Genomic DNA, 12,693 nt, shown 5'->3' on the forward strand with positions numbered 1-12,693 from the left:
TAGTTATGCAAAGCCCCTAGCCATACAAATCCCCAACTCTCATCTTTGCTCCCTTTTACAATAAAACTCAAATTTCTGTCAGTCCACTAAAGACTGATTTTTAGTCACTGTACCCTATAGTTGTTCTTCCCAGCATGGCCACACTGATTAAAAGCTCCTTTCCTGTCCTTCACCACTGTTTCTTGCTTTAATTGGCATATTGGGATAGGTAGCTTAGCCAGGTTTGTTGAGATTGCCAGGGCCTTCATCCAAATTCTCCAATAATATTAGGACCAGCAGTTTAGGGTCCTATACCAAATGAATAAGCAAAGGAAACCTGTTAACAGAGGAAAGACAGACTATGGTGCCCTGAGAGATAATGAGAACAACCTTAGATTTCATTCAGGCCCCTATGAGGTTCAAGTAAGCTTTGATGCTTAAATGTGAATGTCCTCAAAACTCCCAACTGTATCTGAAAAAAAGAAAGGAGGGAAGGAAGAAAAGAGAGAAACAAAGAAAATGTCCTTATTGCTTAAGCTAGTTAAGCAAAAGAACCCAAGTAAAATGATTACTTAGACTGACTCTGAAGTAACAGTCCTTTGAGGTAGGATACTGTCTATAATACAAGCTGTACCCTTATACTGTTTTTTTAACTAGAAGTCAAGAAACCCTATTGGTTGAATCAACTGCATTCAAGATAGCAACATTTGGTTTTACCATAATTTTTAAGCAACAAAAGATTCTTCTAAAAATATCTACTCTCTTGAATAAAAGGAAAAAATAAGTAATGCTATAAAAGAGTTATCCAAGCTAAACCTTATTTTTTAATTTTTTCCTTAACTCTGAAAGAAAGGTATAAAAAATTGTTCTGGAGATAGACTTAAAATGTAGGCAAAGCTAGCAGGAACAAAAAGTGGCCCCCACACACAGATTTAAGAGCTCTAGTAAGAATTTGTAATTCATTCCCAAAGACTAAATCTGGTACTGTTTTGCTCATATAATACATTAAAAGTACATAAGGTGGTAATAAAGGGGTTTTATCTTTCCCCTTGAAGAACAAGGAAATGTAAAAACACAGAGTTCACCTTTCCCCTGGTGAGGAAGCATCCTCTGGTTAAGTCACAGTCTTCCCTACTATCATATTACAAACTTGTACGACCAAATTCAGTGTTGGTTATCGTAAGTTCTGACAATATATAAGCAACCTGTTGCACCTAGGCCAAAACAGCCAATGAAGGACATTACCTTTGTCTTGCATTCAGTTCACCAATGTAGACTCAGCCTCCCCTGAAAGATGAGTTACCTAAAATCCCTCATTTCTTTCTTTCTATTTTGTTTAGTTGTGTTTTGTTTTCAGTACTGGGAACTGAACCCAGAGACTATTTACCACTGTGCTATAACCCCAGCCCCTTTTTATTTTGAGACAGGGTCTCAGTCACCCAGGTTGACCTTGAACTTGCAATCCTCCTGTCTCAGCATCCTGAGTCCCTGGGACAATCCCTTGTTTCTTTTTCCTGTAATATGATCCTATAAGGATCCCAAATCTATTCTCCCCTAAGAAAATTTATGGATACATATTAACAGATAATTCAAAGGAATTCATGTAATCTCTACCAGCCAACATTCAAATCATAGGACTTCCTTAGGGGGAAAAAAACAAAACACCACTTTTTCCAGAAATATTTAAATTTGGACAATTTTCATGTTTACTGGTAGCCCTCAGCAACATTTCATAATGTAGCTAAAATAAAATGTCACTGATAATTTTTTTCTCTTATAAAATGACAAGTGATTCAGTATAATGAAAGTTATATTTAGCCCACAAGTAGTTGCCACATTTAATCATAACAGGGAGAGAGCTATGTAAGATATATTTAATATCCTAATTACCTAATTGGAAAAAGCACTAAACTTAGAATGTTTTAAAAGGAGGAATATGAGAATATTGAACACCTAATATCTCTACCAGAAATAATACATTTATAAGAGTATATCTCTATAAAAGTATTAATCATATATATAAAGAAAAAAAAAACAGAACCACTGACTATTAACAGGTAGGCATAATCAATTCATGAGAACAAATATCTACCTTGATGTTTTAGTCCTATCCACCACTGGTTGCCTGGGTTTCAAATCCAAATATGCATGATGGTTGCTATAGTGACAATATGCCACTTTTGGAACCTGGAGCTTAGTAGTACTAGGTACTTATGAGCTTCATAAAACCGCCAGAACTTCTTCCCACACTCTGAATCATAGCTCAGACTTTATAACTTCATAAAATGTGTTTTTATGCTGTTCTTTGCAATTCAATTTTGTAACTTTATCAGCATAGAGTATGTATTGTGTGTATGTATATAAAGTCAAAAGAAATAATGTAACTTACTTAGCATGTTAAATATATACAATCAATGAACACTTAATTAGTATTAAAGATAGGTTGATAAGACATATTTTGCTCACCCTTTACATTTTTATTATTATAAATGGGCAAGAACTTATCTTAAAAATTCATCTCTTAGTTAATGGTTACTAATACGATAGTCCTATAATCCACCATTTAATAGGAAAACATAAAATTCAAATATACACTAAGAAGCAGAATCTTATTTTAACATGGAAGGTTGATATATTTTTGTTTCCTTTATGAATAATTCCTAAAAATTAAAGGCTAATTGTTAATGGTGCCCCAGAAAAAGGCAGCTCATTGTTAGCAAAATGCTAAGGAAAAATATATCATTGTACATATCAATATATCAGGGTAGATTTCTAGATGGTCAAAAAGTCAGAGAACTAGAACCCTTCACTTATTGTTAGTGGAAATGGAAAATGGTACAGCTACTTCTGAACAGTTTGGCAATTTCCCATAAAGTTACACATACAACCTATCACTCACTCCTAGTTATCTCAAGAGAAATTGAAATATATGTCCAGGGGCTGGAGATGTGGCTCAATGGTAGAGCACTTGCCTAGCATACATGAAGTCTTCGATACCCAGTTCTGCAAATAAATAAATAAACAAATACTCAACAGAAAGACTTGCACATGAATGTTCATTGCAGCATTACTCTTTACAACCCCAAACTGAAAATAATCTAAATGTTCATTAACAGGGGAATGAGTAGACCACAAAACAAAAACAAAATTTCACGCAGTGGAATGCTATTCAGCAACATTAAAGGGATGAATTACTGACATATGCTGTCATGCATGAAACCTGGAAACATTATGGTAAGTGTAAGAAGATAGAAGAGGACACTCCACGGTGGCCTCTCATAGGCCAGACTCTGCTTGATCAGTCATCTTGCTCTGCTGGCTCAGCAACCATGTCCAACAAATCCCACATGGCTGAAGAGAAGCAATTCAGTAACTTAAAATCAAAGAGCAAAATGCAAGAAAAGTCTTCAGACTTTCAAAGAAACAATTGAACAGGAGAAGCAAGCAGACAACTGTAAAGAAGCATGCATGGCCAATATGCACTATACACTCCAAGTAGTACCTTTTTATTTTACTTTCTTTAGCGGTTTACTTTGTAAGATAAAAACAGGTTGAATCAAGTTTAAATGACCATGCTACCCTTTTTATGTTGAGAACTATTGGTAACGAAACCCAGCTCTTACCTCTCCCATCTGTAGGTCCAGTAAGCAGGGAAGGAAAGAACTTGCACACTGACAAAGGAAGTGTTGGGTGGGAACATGGTGAAATCTAGAGCAGACTCTAAGCTAACCCAAGGTGTCCTGCAGACTATAGAGTGCAGTTTAATAGGAGTCATTTTCTTGTCATTGCCAAAGAATTTTAATTATTATAACCCATGATTTTTACTAAAAATAATAAACAATTATTTTTTAAAAGAGAAAGAGATCATATATTGCATGATTTCATGTATTTGAAATTCCAGAAAAGGCAAACATATAGAGACAGAATGTATATAAGTAGTTGCTGGGAGGCAGAAAATTAGCTATAGATGGGCATGAGGAATCTTGAAGGATGAAAATGTTCTAAAACTGATTTATGGTGATGGTTGCACCACTTGATAAAATTACTAAAAATCATCATCTACTTGGGTGAATTTTATGACATGCAAAGTTTATCTCAATTTAATAGTGGGGTTTTGTTAAGAGCCAGAGGACAACAGAGCTGCAAGGATCCCTGCCAAAACTCTACTTCTATAGATGAAGAAAGTAAAGACCAAGGAGGTTATAAGCAACTTGTTTAAAGATCTCCTACCTAGATCACAGCAAAACCAAAACAGAAAAAAAAAAAAAAAGCAAAATCTAGCCTCACTCTTCCACCCATTGTGTTACATCTACTAAAACTACTCAAGGAATTTTTTAAAACTGTAATAATTATACAGAAAGAATTGAGAGGTGTTATAGAAGCATCAAGATTTGAGAGTCAATAACTATGACTGTTTAAACCTACAAAACATTAATAAATATATTATTGTTCAGAAAGAGCAATAACAGAAAATTCACTTGTCACCCTCTGAAGCTATCAAAACTTGCTTTCAAAATGGTTGACAAAAACCCCCAATTATGCATTTTTTTTTCAGCTTTTCCAATGGGAACTATATTTTGGGGTAATTAAGTGTTCCTAGTTCAGCAAAGAAAACGTCTACAGAACAAAAACTAATAAATGTAGATGGAAAGAAAGAAGATATTGTCATTTTATAGCCCCTAATAAAAATGTTTAGGCAAGAATTATGAATTGCTATCAAACCTATTCAGTGAATGGTCAATGGGAGAGTTGGACATTTGCAGCAAACAAAAATAACACTGCACAGTTCAGTCCTTTTTAAGGAAGACAATAATACAACAGAACTTTATATGGTTGATCAAGATATCATCAACTTAATCCAGATGTCATTTTAAAGCTATTTAAGGTTGTTCAAATAAATATTGTAATATCATGTAAAGTTCTCAACATCACATAAAGGCTAAAGTCTTTTAACTTTAGCCTAATCAATCCTTTCCCATTAATTTGCACGTTTTAAGAAATCAGGAACTAGAGGTGAAAGATGAACACCAGGAGAAAGTAGTCAAGTACAGAAGGTGAGATACTCTATCTTTGGCAGTTTGCCTAGTCTCTTTCAAAACTCATTTTATAAAACAAACTGTGGGAATGGAGACCATTAAAGATTAGAAGACTAAGGCCAGCGTAGTGTTTAAGGCTTGTAATCCCAGCTGCTGGGGAGGCTGAGGCAGGAGCATCGAGAGTTCAAAGTAGCCTCAACAACTTAGCGAGTTTGCTAAGCAACTCAGAGAAGCCCTGTCTCCAAATAAAATACAAAAAAGGGCTGGAGATGTGCCTCAGTGGTTAAGTGCCCCCGAGTTCTGAGTTTAATCCCCGACATAAAAAAAAAAAAAAAAAAAACCTAATCTTTTAATTTTTATATCAAAAGAAACGATATATACAACCAAAGACAAATGTGTTCCTTAATTGGATCCTGGTTGGGAGAAGCAGTTGTAACAGACTATTGGGAAGTAACTCTAAATCTGCATATGGAATATTAGATAACATTGAAAATTATTTTGCTAGGTGTGATGTTATTTTTGTTATACAGGAATACGTGTCATAGACATACAATGAAGTTACTAAAAGATCTAGATGTCTAGGGGCCACTTCTAAATTCTTCAAAGAATTTATTAAAAATTAAAATCCAAGTCTTAACTTCCTAATTCACTGTTACCACTAAACGCTTGTTAAATATTCATAAAATATAATTACACAAAACTCTTTTGCACACAAAGGTTGAAAAGTGACCTAAAGGATTCCTTCAAAAAAAAGGTACAGTGCTGAAGAAAACTGAGGTAACAACATAATACTGTTGAGAACCTAAGGAGTCAGGAACAGAGAATCACGAACAGAGAGCTTTGCCCACAAAGGACTAAACACATCTAGCTTCCTCGGCTCATAGGTGAATAGGTTTTGAGGCGGATGTGGTTGTTCTAGTCTTAGGTAACGCTCTGAAGCGGCAGCCCCCAAGAGCAATCCTCAATTACTACATGAAATCACTTAATCCTTTCTGACTTCACTGTCCCTTACAACCAGTCATGTACTTGGCAAGTTGTGAAGTTAAGGGACAGTATTTCAAAAATTCCTCTCGTTAGGGGTGCCAGCTGAAGAAAGCCACTATCCCCCTAGCTTTTCCATGAGCAACTTCAAATCTCAGTAGCAGGTACTGGGGCCCTTCCTCAAGTCCTGGAGAACAGGCTGGTAATCAGCAGATCTAAGATTCATTTGTCACTTTTTCTCCCCCTCTAAATCCAAAGGGTGGCGCTATCCTCGCTACCTCCCCACACTGGGAGGCGCGCGGAAGTCCACCTGCGCAGTCCGAGGGAGGTCGGTCCTACAGGCCTCGTGGCCGCCGAGCCCCGCCCGGCCCCGCCTGGCCCTGCCGCGTCCCGCGCCTCTCTACTCGGAATGGGTTAGTCGGAAAAGTCCGCCTGCTCAGCGATGCAATCTCAGAAATTCTTAATACTCTGACCAAGTGGACCACTGAGAGAGACCATAAGAGTTCGCACCCAGCAAGAAAGAAACGTGCAAAAAGAAGTGTCAAGAACTCCCGCACTCCTCCAAGACCCACCGCTTGGGACCAAGAACCAAAGTCTTCCGATTTCCAGAGCCCAGTGAGGGCCCGCCCCCGCACCCCGCCGCCCCGCCCCTGGCTTGCGTGCGTCAGGGGTCACGTGCCGCGCCTCCCTTTCCCTACCGGCAACCAGGCGCTTCCTTGTTCCGGAAGTCGCGCTCATCCGCGCCGGACTCCTCCCACCACGGGTGACGTCAAACTCAGCTCCTACCACTGCCCAGCCTCCGCCTCCAGGCGCGGGGAGGGCTGTCGTTTCCTTGCAATAAGCCCTGCTACTTCCGGGCCCATAGACAGTATAAGCGAGGGTTTTGAAGTTACGGACTGGGCAGGCCGTGGACAAGCGTGAGTACGTTTGAAAGGCCTACGACTGGCTATTTGCAGGCCACCCACGCAGGGGCCTTTCCCCCTCTCCGCAACTTGTGCTCCACTTGGTTCCGCCGAGACCCACGACGGTTCCGCCCCCTTCTTCCTTGTCATTGATGTTGTTGTTCTTGTCAGTGCCGCAGCCCCGACCGCCGGGAGCTCGAACCCGAGCCGGGACCGCCCGAGTGGCGCGGTGGCGGCGGCGGCGGCAGCGGCTGCGGCTGCAGCAGCTGCGACGGCTGCGGGGGCTGCTCCGGGGATTGCGGGGGCGGCCGGGAATCGGCAGCCGACGGCGGGGCCGGATGGCTCTGTGCGGGCAGGCAGCGGGCGCCGCGTCGCTGCCCAGCGAGCTAATCGTGCATATCTTCTCCTTCTTACCCGCGCCCGACCGGCTGCGGGCCTCGGCCTCCTGCTCGCACTGGCGCGAGTGCCTCTTCTACCCGGCTCTGTGGCCTCAGCTCCGCATCTGCCTCCGCGTCTCGCCCGCGGAGCAGCCCCGGCTCGAATTCCTCATGCGCAAGTGCGGCTGGTTCGTGCGAGAGTTGCGCGTTGAGTTCGCCGCGGAGAATTACCTGAGCGGAGGCGGCGGCCCAGGCGACGGAGGTGGCGCGGACACCGGGAATGGAGGGGAAGAAGTCGAGGGCCTGCAGCTCTCCACCCGTTGGCTGGAAGTGCTGCGCACCTACTTGGAGCTGGTGTTGTGCGTGCTGGTCAGCATCCGGAACAACAGGTAGGTTTGTGGTGGGCCCTTCCCCTGCTCCCGCCTGGCGACGGCCCCCTTCCCCTCTCCCCGAAATAGATTCTGTGGGACGCACCAAGCCCGCTTCAGTCTTGTTTGCTTCAGGGAGGATGTCGGTTCCAACCGGGCGATTTCCTTAAGGCAAGAGGGCATAATAGGACATGTCTTGGTACTTTACAGCGATGGACTCTCTTTTTCAAACACCACTTCAGGCACTCTTCATTCATCCTCTCGGTGGAGGTGGGATGGAGCTGACAGGCGCTATCATTCTTCGCTTCATACATGGGAGAGGTCAGGCTTGGAGGGTGAGGCCTGTGGGAGAAACAAGATATAACCCGGTTTTCAGACGCTGAACTTGACCATTAGAAATAGGTAATTCGTGGTAGGGGAAGGAGTGCTACTTGTGTTCCATAGTTACAGAATCCTCCTAAAAGAAATCCTTAACAGCCATTTTTTTTTTAAACCTGGAATTGTTCTAATAGGCTGGACCAGATCCAAAGAGTAGGAGGAGTGTTTGTTAAAGGTATTGGGGGAGAGATCGATTGTCAGAGTTGGAAGTCTCTCCCCCCATGCATCTCCAGACTGAACTTGTCCCCAGTGATTAAACTAAAAGTAACACAGTATAGCTTTTGATTGGGGGTGGATAAACATGAAACTGTGCTGGGTTTGCATCAGGACTTCACTGTAATTCTGGAACTAACTCCCCATTTCTAATTCAGTATCCTAATCATCATTTTCTTTCTTTTTCACCCCTTCCAAATTCCTATTAATTTATATTTTTTATACTTGAATATTTTGTTCTTAAAACTCTTAAGTTGGAAGAAAGTTCAAAAGTTCAGGGAAACAAAGAAAACCTTACATAGTAATAATGGTTTAGTACTTTCAAATACTTTCATATTCATTTCCTATTTGAATCTTTCAGTACCCCTGTGAGTCAGGGTTTGATTGTTATCCCATTTTATAGAAAGGAAACTGATGCTTTACAGAGTCAAGTCATATACACATTTTCATGCAGTGTTACTTTTTTTTCCAAGAATTGTAACCTTCCTTTTGCAATGCACACACTACCAGCATTGTGCGAAACATGGTTGAGAGCAGGCCTTGGTTAATCTGAGGTCATGTATATTTGTGTGTATATATATTATAGGTACATAGGTAGATATTTCCATAATTTTGTGTCCAGATCAGAAGTCAAAAGATAAACATTATAACACCAAGTTGTATCTGGAGCATGGCTCTATTATTCCAGTGGCCTGTGTATTTCCACAGCTTTTCACATCAAGACATTCCATTTTCTTACTTTGCTTTTATTTTGCAAAAGAGGCTGTTAAGGCTAAAAATTGGTATTGATTAGGTTGGAGATTCTTTCTGTGAATCGAATGTGTAGCTAGAAGACTAATTGACCCAGAATTTGGAAAGACTTAAACTCACTGATGAAACCAAAATTAGAGTTGAAGTCAGTGAGTACCAGATAGATGTTTCTTTTCTGAAATCAGATAGCCCTTCTGTGCAACTATCCAAAAATGCATGCCTTTGGTCCAAGTAAGAACTAAGATTTTAAGTTCCTACTTTCTTTTTGGCATTGTAATAACTGGATGTGTGGATGGGTAAATAACATTATGTAGGCAAATAGTGGTATATCACATCTTCCCTTTGTTGTTTAATTTTCCTCTCCTCCTCCTCACCTCTACCAGTTTGTTAGTATGCCAGTCTACCTGTCTATAAAGCCACCTATGCCTGCCCTTCTGTGTCAGCTATCACCTTTATACAAATACAGAAGACTGTCATCCTGATTTTAAAATTTGTCTTGTCATCTACTATAGGAATGGAGTTATATGTGATGCTGCTTTGGTAGCATATTCATTGAATATGTTTGAAATTAAACTAGTATAATTGGGTGTATTATTTGTACTAAGGATAATTCAAAGTTTTTTATTGCATTATAATTATATTTAATAGTGGGATTCATTGTGATATATTCATAACATGCAAATAACAATTTGGTCAAATTTTTGAAAAATAAGTTTATATGTTTGGTATAAGGTAATCTCACCTTTATCTTTGAAAATGTCTTGAGTTGCTCTGGTAATACTGGAATTATTAATATAACTGTCAAAAATATAGACATAACTAGTTTCCTTTAAGTTTTAACAAATTTGAAGATGTTTTAAATCAAATTGTTTATTTTGTAACTCTGGAAAAGCCCAATATTTCTTTCTGTAATCAAACTACAGACATCAGATCAGGTTCAATTAGACCTGAAGCACAGTGTATAACAACATTATTTAGTGGCATTTTGTTTTCCAAACCATGAAATTTAATAACTAATGATAAGAATGAATATTCAATAATGTTCTTTTTAAATTTATAATGGTTTTGCTTTATAATTTCTGAATTTCTACAAGTAGGAAAAGAGTGTATGAATTATACCAGAGCATAAATATTGTGCTTCCAGCCTTTGTGCTAAATTGCTTTATACAGTTCATATAATCCAGACTGTTACTTTGTTTTATTCCAGATATTTTCATGTACTTCAAGAAAAGAACAAAAACTGTAACCTTAAATTGTGGGAAATTTCAAGGGTACTGATCTTCAGAGAGGATAATTGACATTTTGTTTTGCTTGATTTCTGGGTTACATGTTCAAGTGCATTGTCAGAAGGACTGCCACAGTGATACCTTAGGTGTTAGGAACAACAAGTGAGGTGAAGTGTAGAACTGCCTTTTGAAGGTAAAACAGTCCTTCAGGTTTCATTAATCCCTTTACAAGGGGCTAGGATACCTGTCATTTTGATATGTAGAACAGAAATACAGTAAGGACTCAATCAATTGTATTATAGGTTCAATTGGCTGAATTTCTTTTACAGTTCTCCAAGAAATTGGACTATAAAACAACAAATTCAGAAATTTATTTTATTAGCAGTTTTTAATTTGGTTGTCATATTGAATATCAACTTGAAATGCTGTAGTTCAGACCAAGAAAAATGAGAGTTCATGATTCACAGGATTTACGTTAATAAATAATAGACTCACTCACTAAAAACACATTCTTTTAACAGTAGCCATGGGCACATTTTCATCATCTAGTTTATGTTTTTCTGGACTGTATAAAATATTTTACATAAGCTTTTTTTTTAATGAAATGCTCAATTGGGGCATTTAAAAGAAAATATTGTAAGGGGTCAGAAAGATATGAGGTTGATTTCTCATTAAAATTATAGATTATACCTCTAATTACATGTATGTAAATTGACCATTTCATGATTGTATCTGCTTCTATACCCTCTGTATTAGTCAGCTTTCCATTACTACAACAAATACCTAAGATAAATCAACCTATAAAGATAAATGGTTTATTTCGACTCACAGTTTTGGACATTTCATTCCCTAGTCAGTTGACCCTCTTGCTTTTCAGCCTGTAGCAAGGCAGTAGATCATGACAAGGAGCATGCTATAGAACAAAAACACACTTATCTCATGTCTGGGATGTGGAGAAAGAAAGGAAGAAACTATAGAGTCCAACAGTCCCTTCAAGTGCACATACCCAGGACCTAAAATTTCCCATGAGGCCAAACCTCTTGAAGTTTCCACCATTTCACAATAGTGCCACAGGTTAAGGACCAAGATTTTAACACATAGACCTTTGGAGAACATTTCAGATCCAAACTATTCCACCTTCTTACAGAAGAAAGTCTACTAGCAATTCTTCGATTTTTTTTTTCTTACTGATTTGACATACACAGGAAGAAAAGTCTTAGCTTTGTATTATTTCCTCAGTATCAGTCTATCAAAACATAGTAATAAGACCTCTTTAATAATACATCTATAAATAGTTAAAAATTCTTTGGGCGTTTTAGTTCACTGTCTAAGATGGTAGGAAATACCTTGAAGGCTATCTACAACAGCCTTTTCTTGAAATATTTTTCCCCATTAGAGGTAATAAGTTGTATATGGAAAATAGCATTTCACTTTTGGGAGTTGACATTGTTATTATTATTCTTTGTTTTAAAAAGCCCATTTACAGAATAAATAAATCCGTTGAAATCGTCCCAGTCTGTATGACCCTAGTAGTAGTTACGTGTAGAGGAGTGAAGTGAGACTATGCAAACCCACAGACTCCTTACCTTAAAACTGACATATTATGGCTAGGGATAGCCTCAAGGTCATTGAGAAGAGAGTCTAGAGAAACTAATTTCCTGGGAGGGCTACTAAGAAAGGAACTAGAGCTCTCTCTTGGTACTTTTGTTTTCTTTTGCTTTTTGTTTTGTTTTTGTTTTTGGCATTCCTAGGGATTGAACCCAGGGTTTTGGGTACACTAGGAAATTGCTCTACTGTTGAACTACATCCCTAGTTTCATAGGTGCATTCTTACGATCACCGAGAAACTGATAAATAGAGGATAAAATGTAAAGAAAAAAAAAAGTAAAAATATCATTTTTGTCTGTTAAATGAAGCTGTTGAGCAGCTTTTGAGTGAAGTAATAAAACTTTTTCTAATTTTTTTTTTTTTTTTTTTTTGTACTGGGGATTAACCCAGGGCACTCGACCACTGAGTTGCATCCCCAACCCTATTTTGTGTTTTATTTAGAGACAGGGTATCACTGAGTTGCTTAGCACCTCGCTTTCGTTGAGACTGGCTTTGAACTCAAGATTCTCCTATCTCAGCGTCCCAAGCCTCTGCAGTTTTTAATGTAGTATTATTCCTGAGAGAGCCTTGGAAGAACTCACCCATAGAAAAAAAAAATTTTTTTTTTTTTTTTTACCTGAAACATTGAGAGCCTACTGTGTCTTATAGTCAATACAAGCTCCCTGTTCTCACTGAATCTACAATCCTAGAGGAGAAAGACATAAGCAAGTAACTTAATAAAAGATTATATCAGAAAATCTGATAATAAAAAAGAACTATGTAATAGTGATTAGATGGCAACATAAGATAGTGTTCTAGGAAAACCTGTTTTGAGAAAGATATTTGAGCTGTAACAAAAGAGTTGCCCATTGGGAGATCTGACATTGGGAATGACAA

The 12,693-nt window shown here is 38.8% G+C and overlaps 1 protein-coding gene across 1 annotated transcript in view; it reads left to right on the forward strand.

Annotated features, from left to right (window-relative positions):
* Window positions 1-6,690: 6,690 nt before the first annotated feature.
* The window catches only part of FBXO33 (F-box protein 33), a 37,333-nt gene continuing 31,330 nt past the window's right edge, over window positions 6,691-12,693 (forward strand). The window contains exon 1 of the mRNA XM_079119721.1: window positions 6,691-7,664. Within this exon, the coding sequence (XP_078975847.1) occupies window positions 7,051-7,664 (614 nt within the window). The 5' untranslated portion in view covers window positions 6,691-7,050. The remainder of the gene's footprint in view (window positions 7,665-12,693) is intronic.

Source organism: Sciurus vulgaris (assembly GCF_902686455.1).
Source record: "Sciurus vulgaris genome assembly, chromosome: 2".
NCBI classification, from domain to species: Eukaryota; Metazoa; Chordata; class Mammalia; order Rodentia; family Sciuridae; genus Sciurus; species Sciurus vulgaris.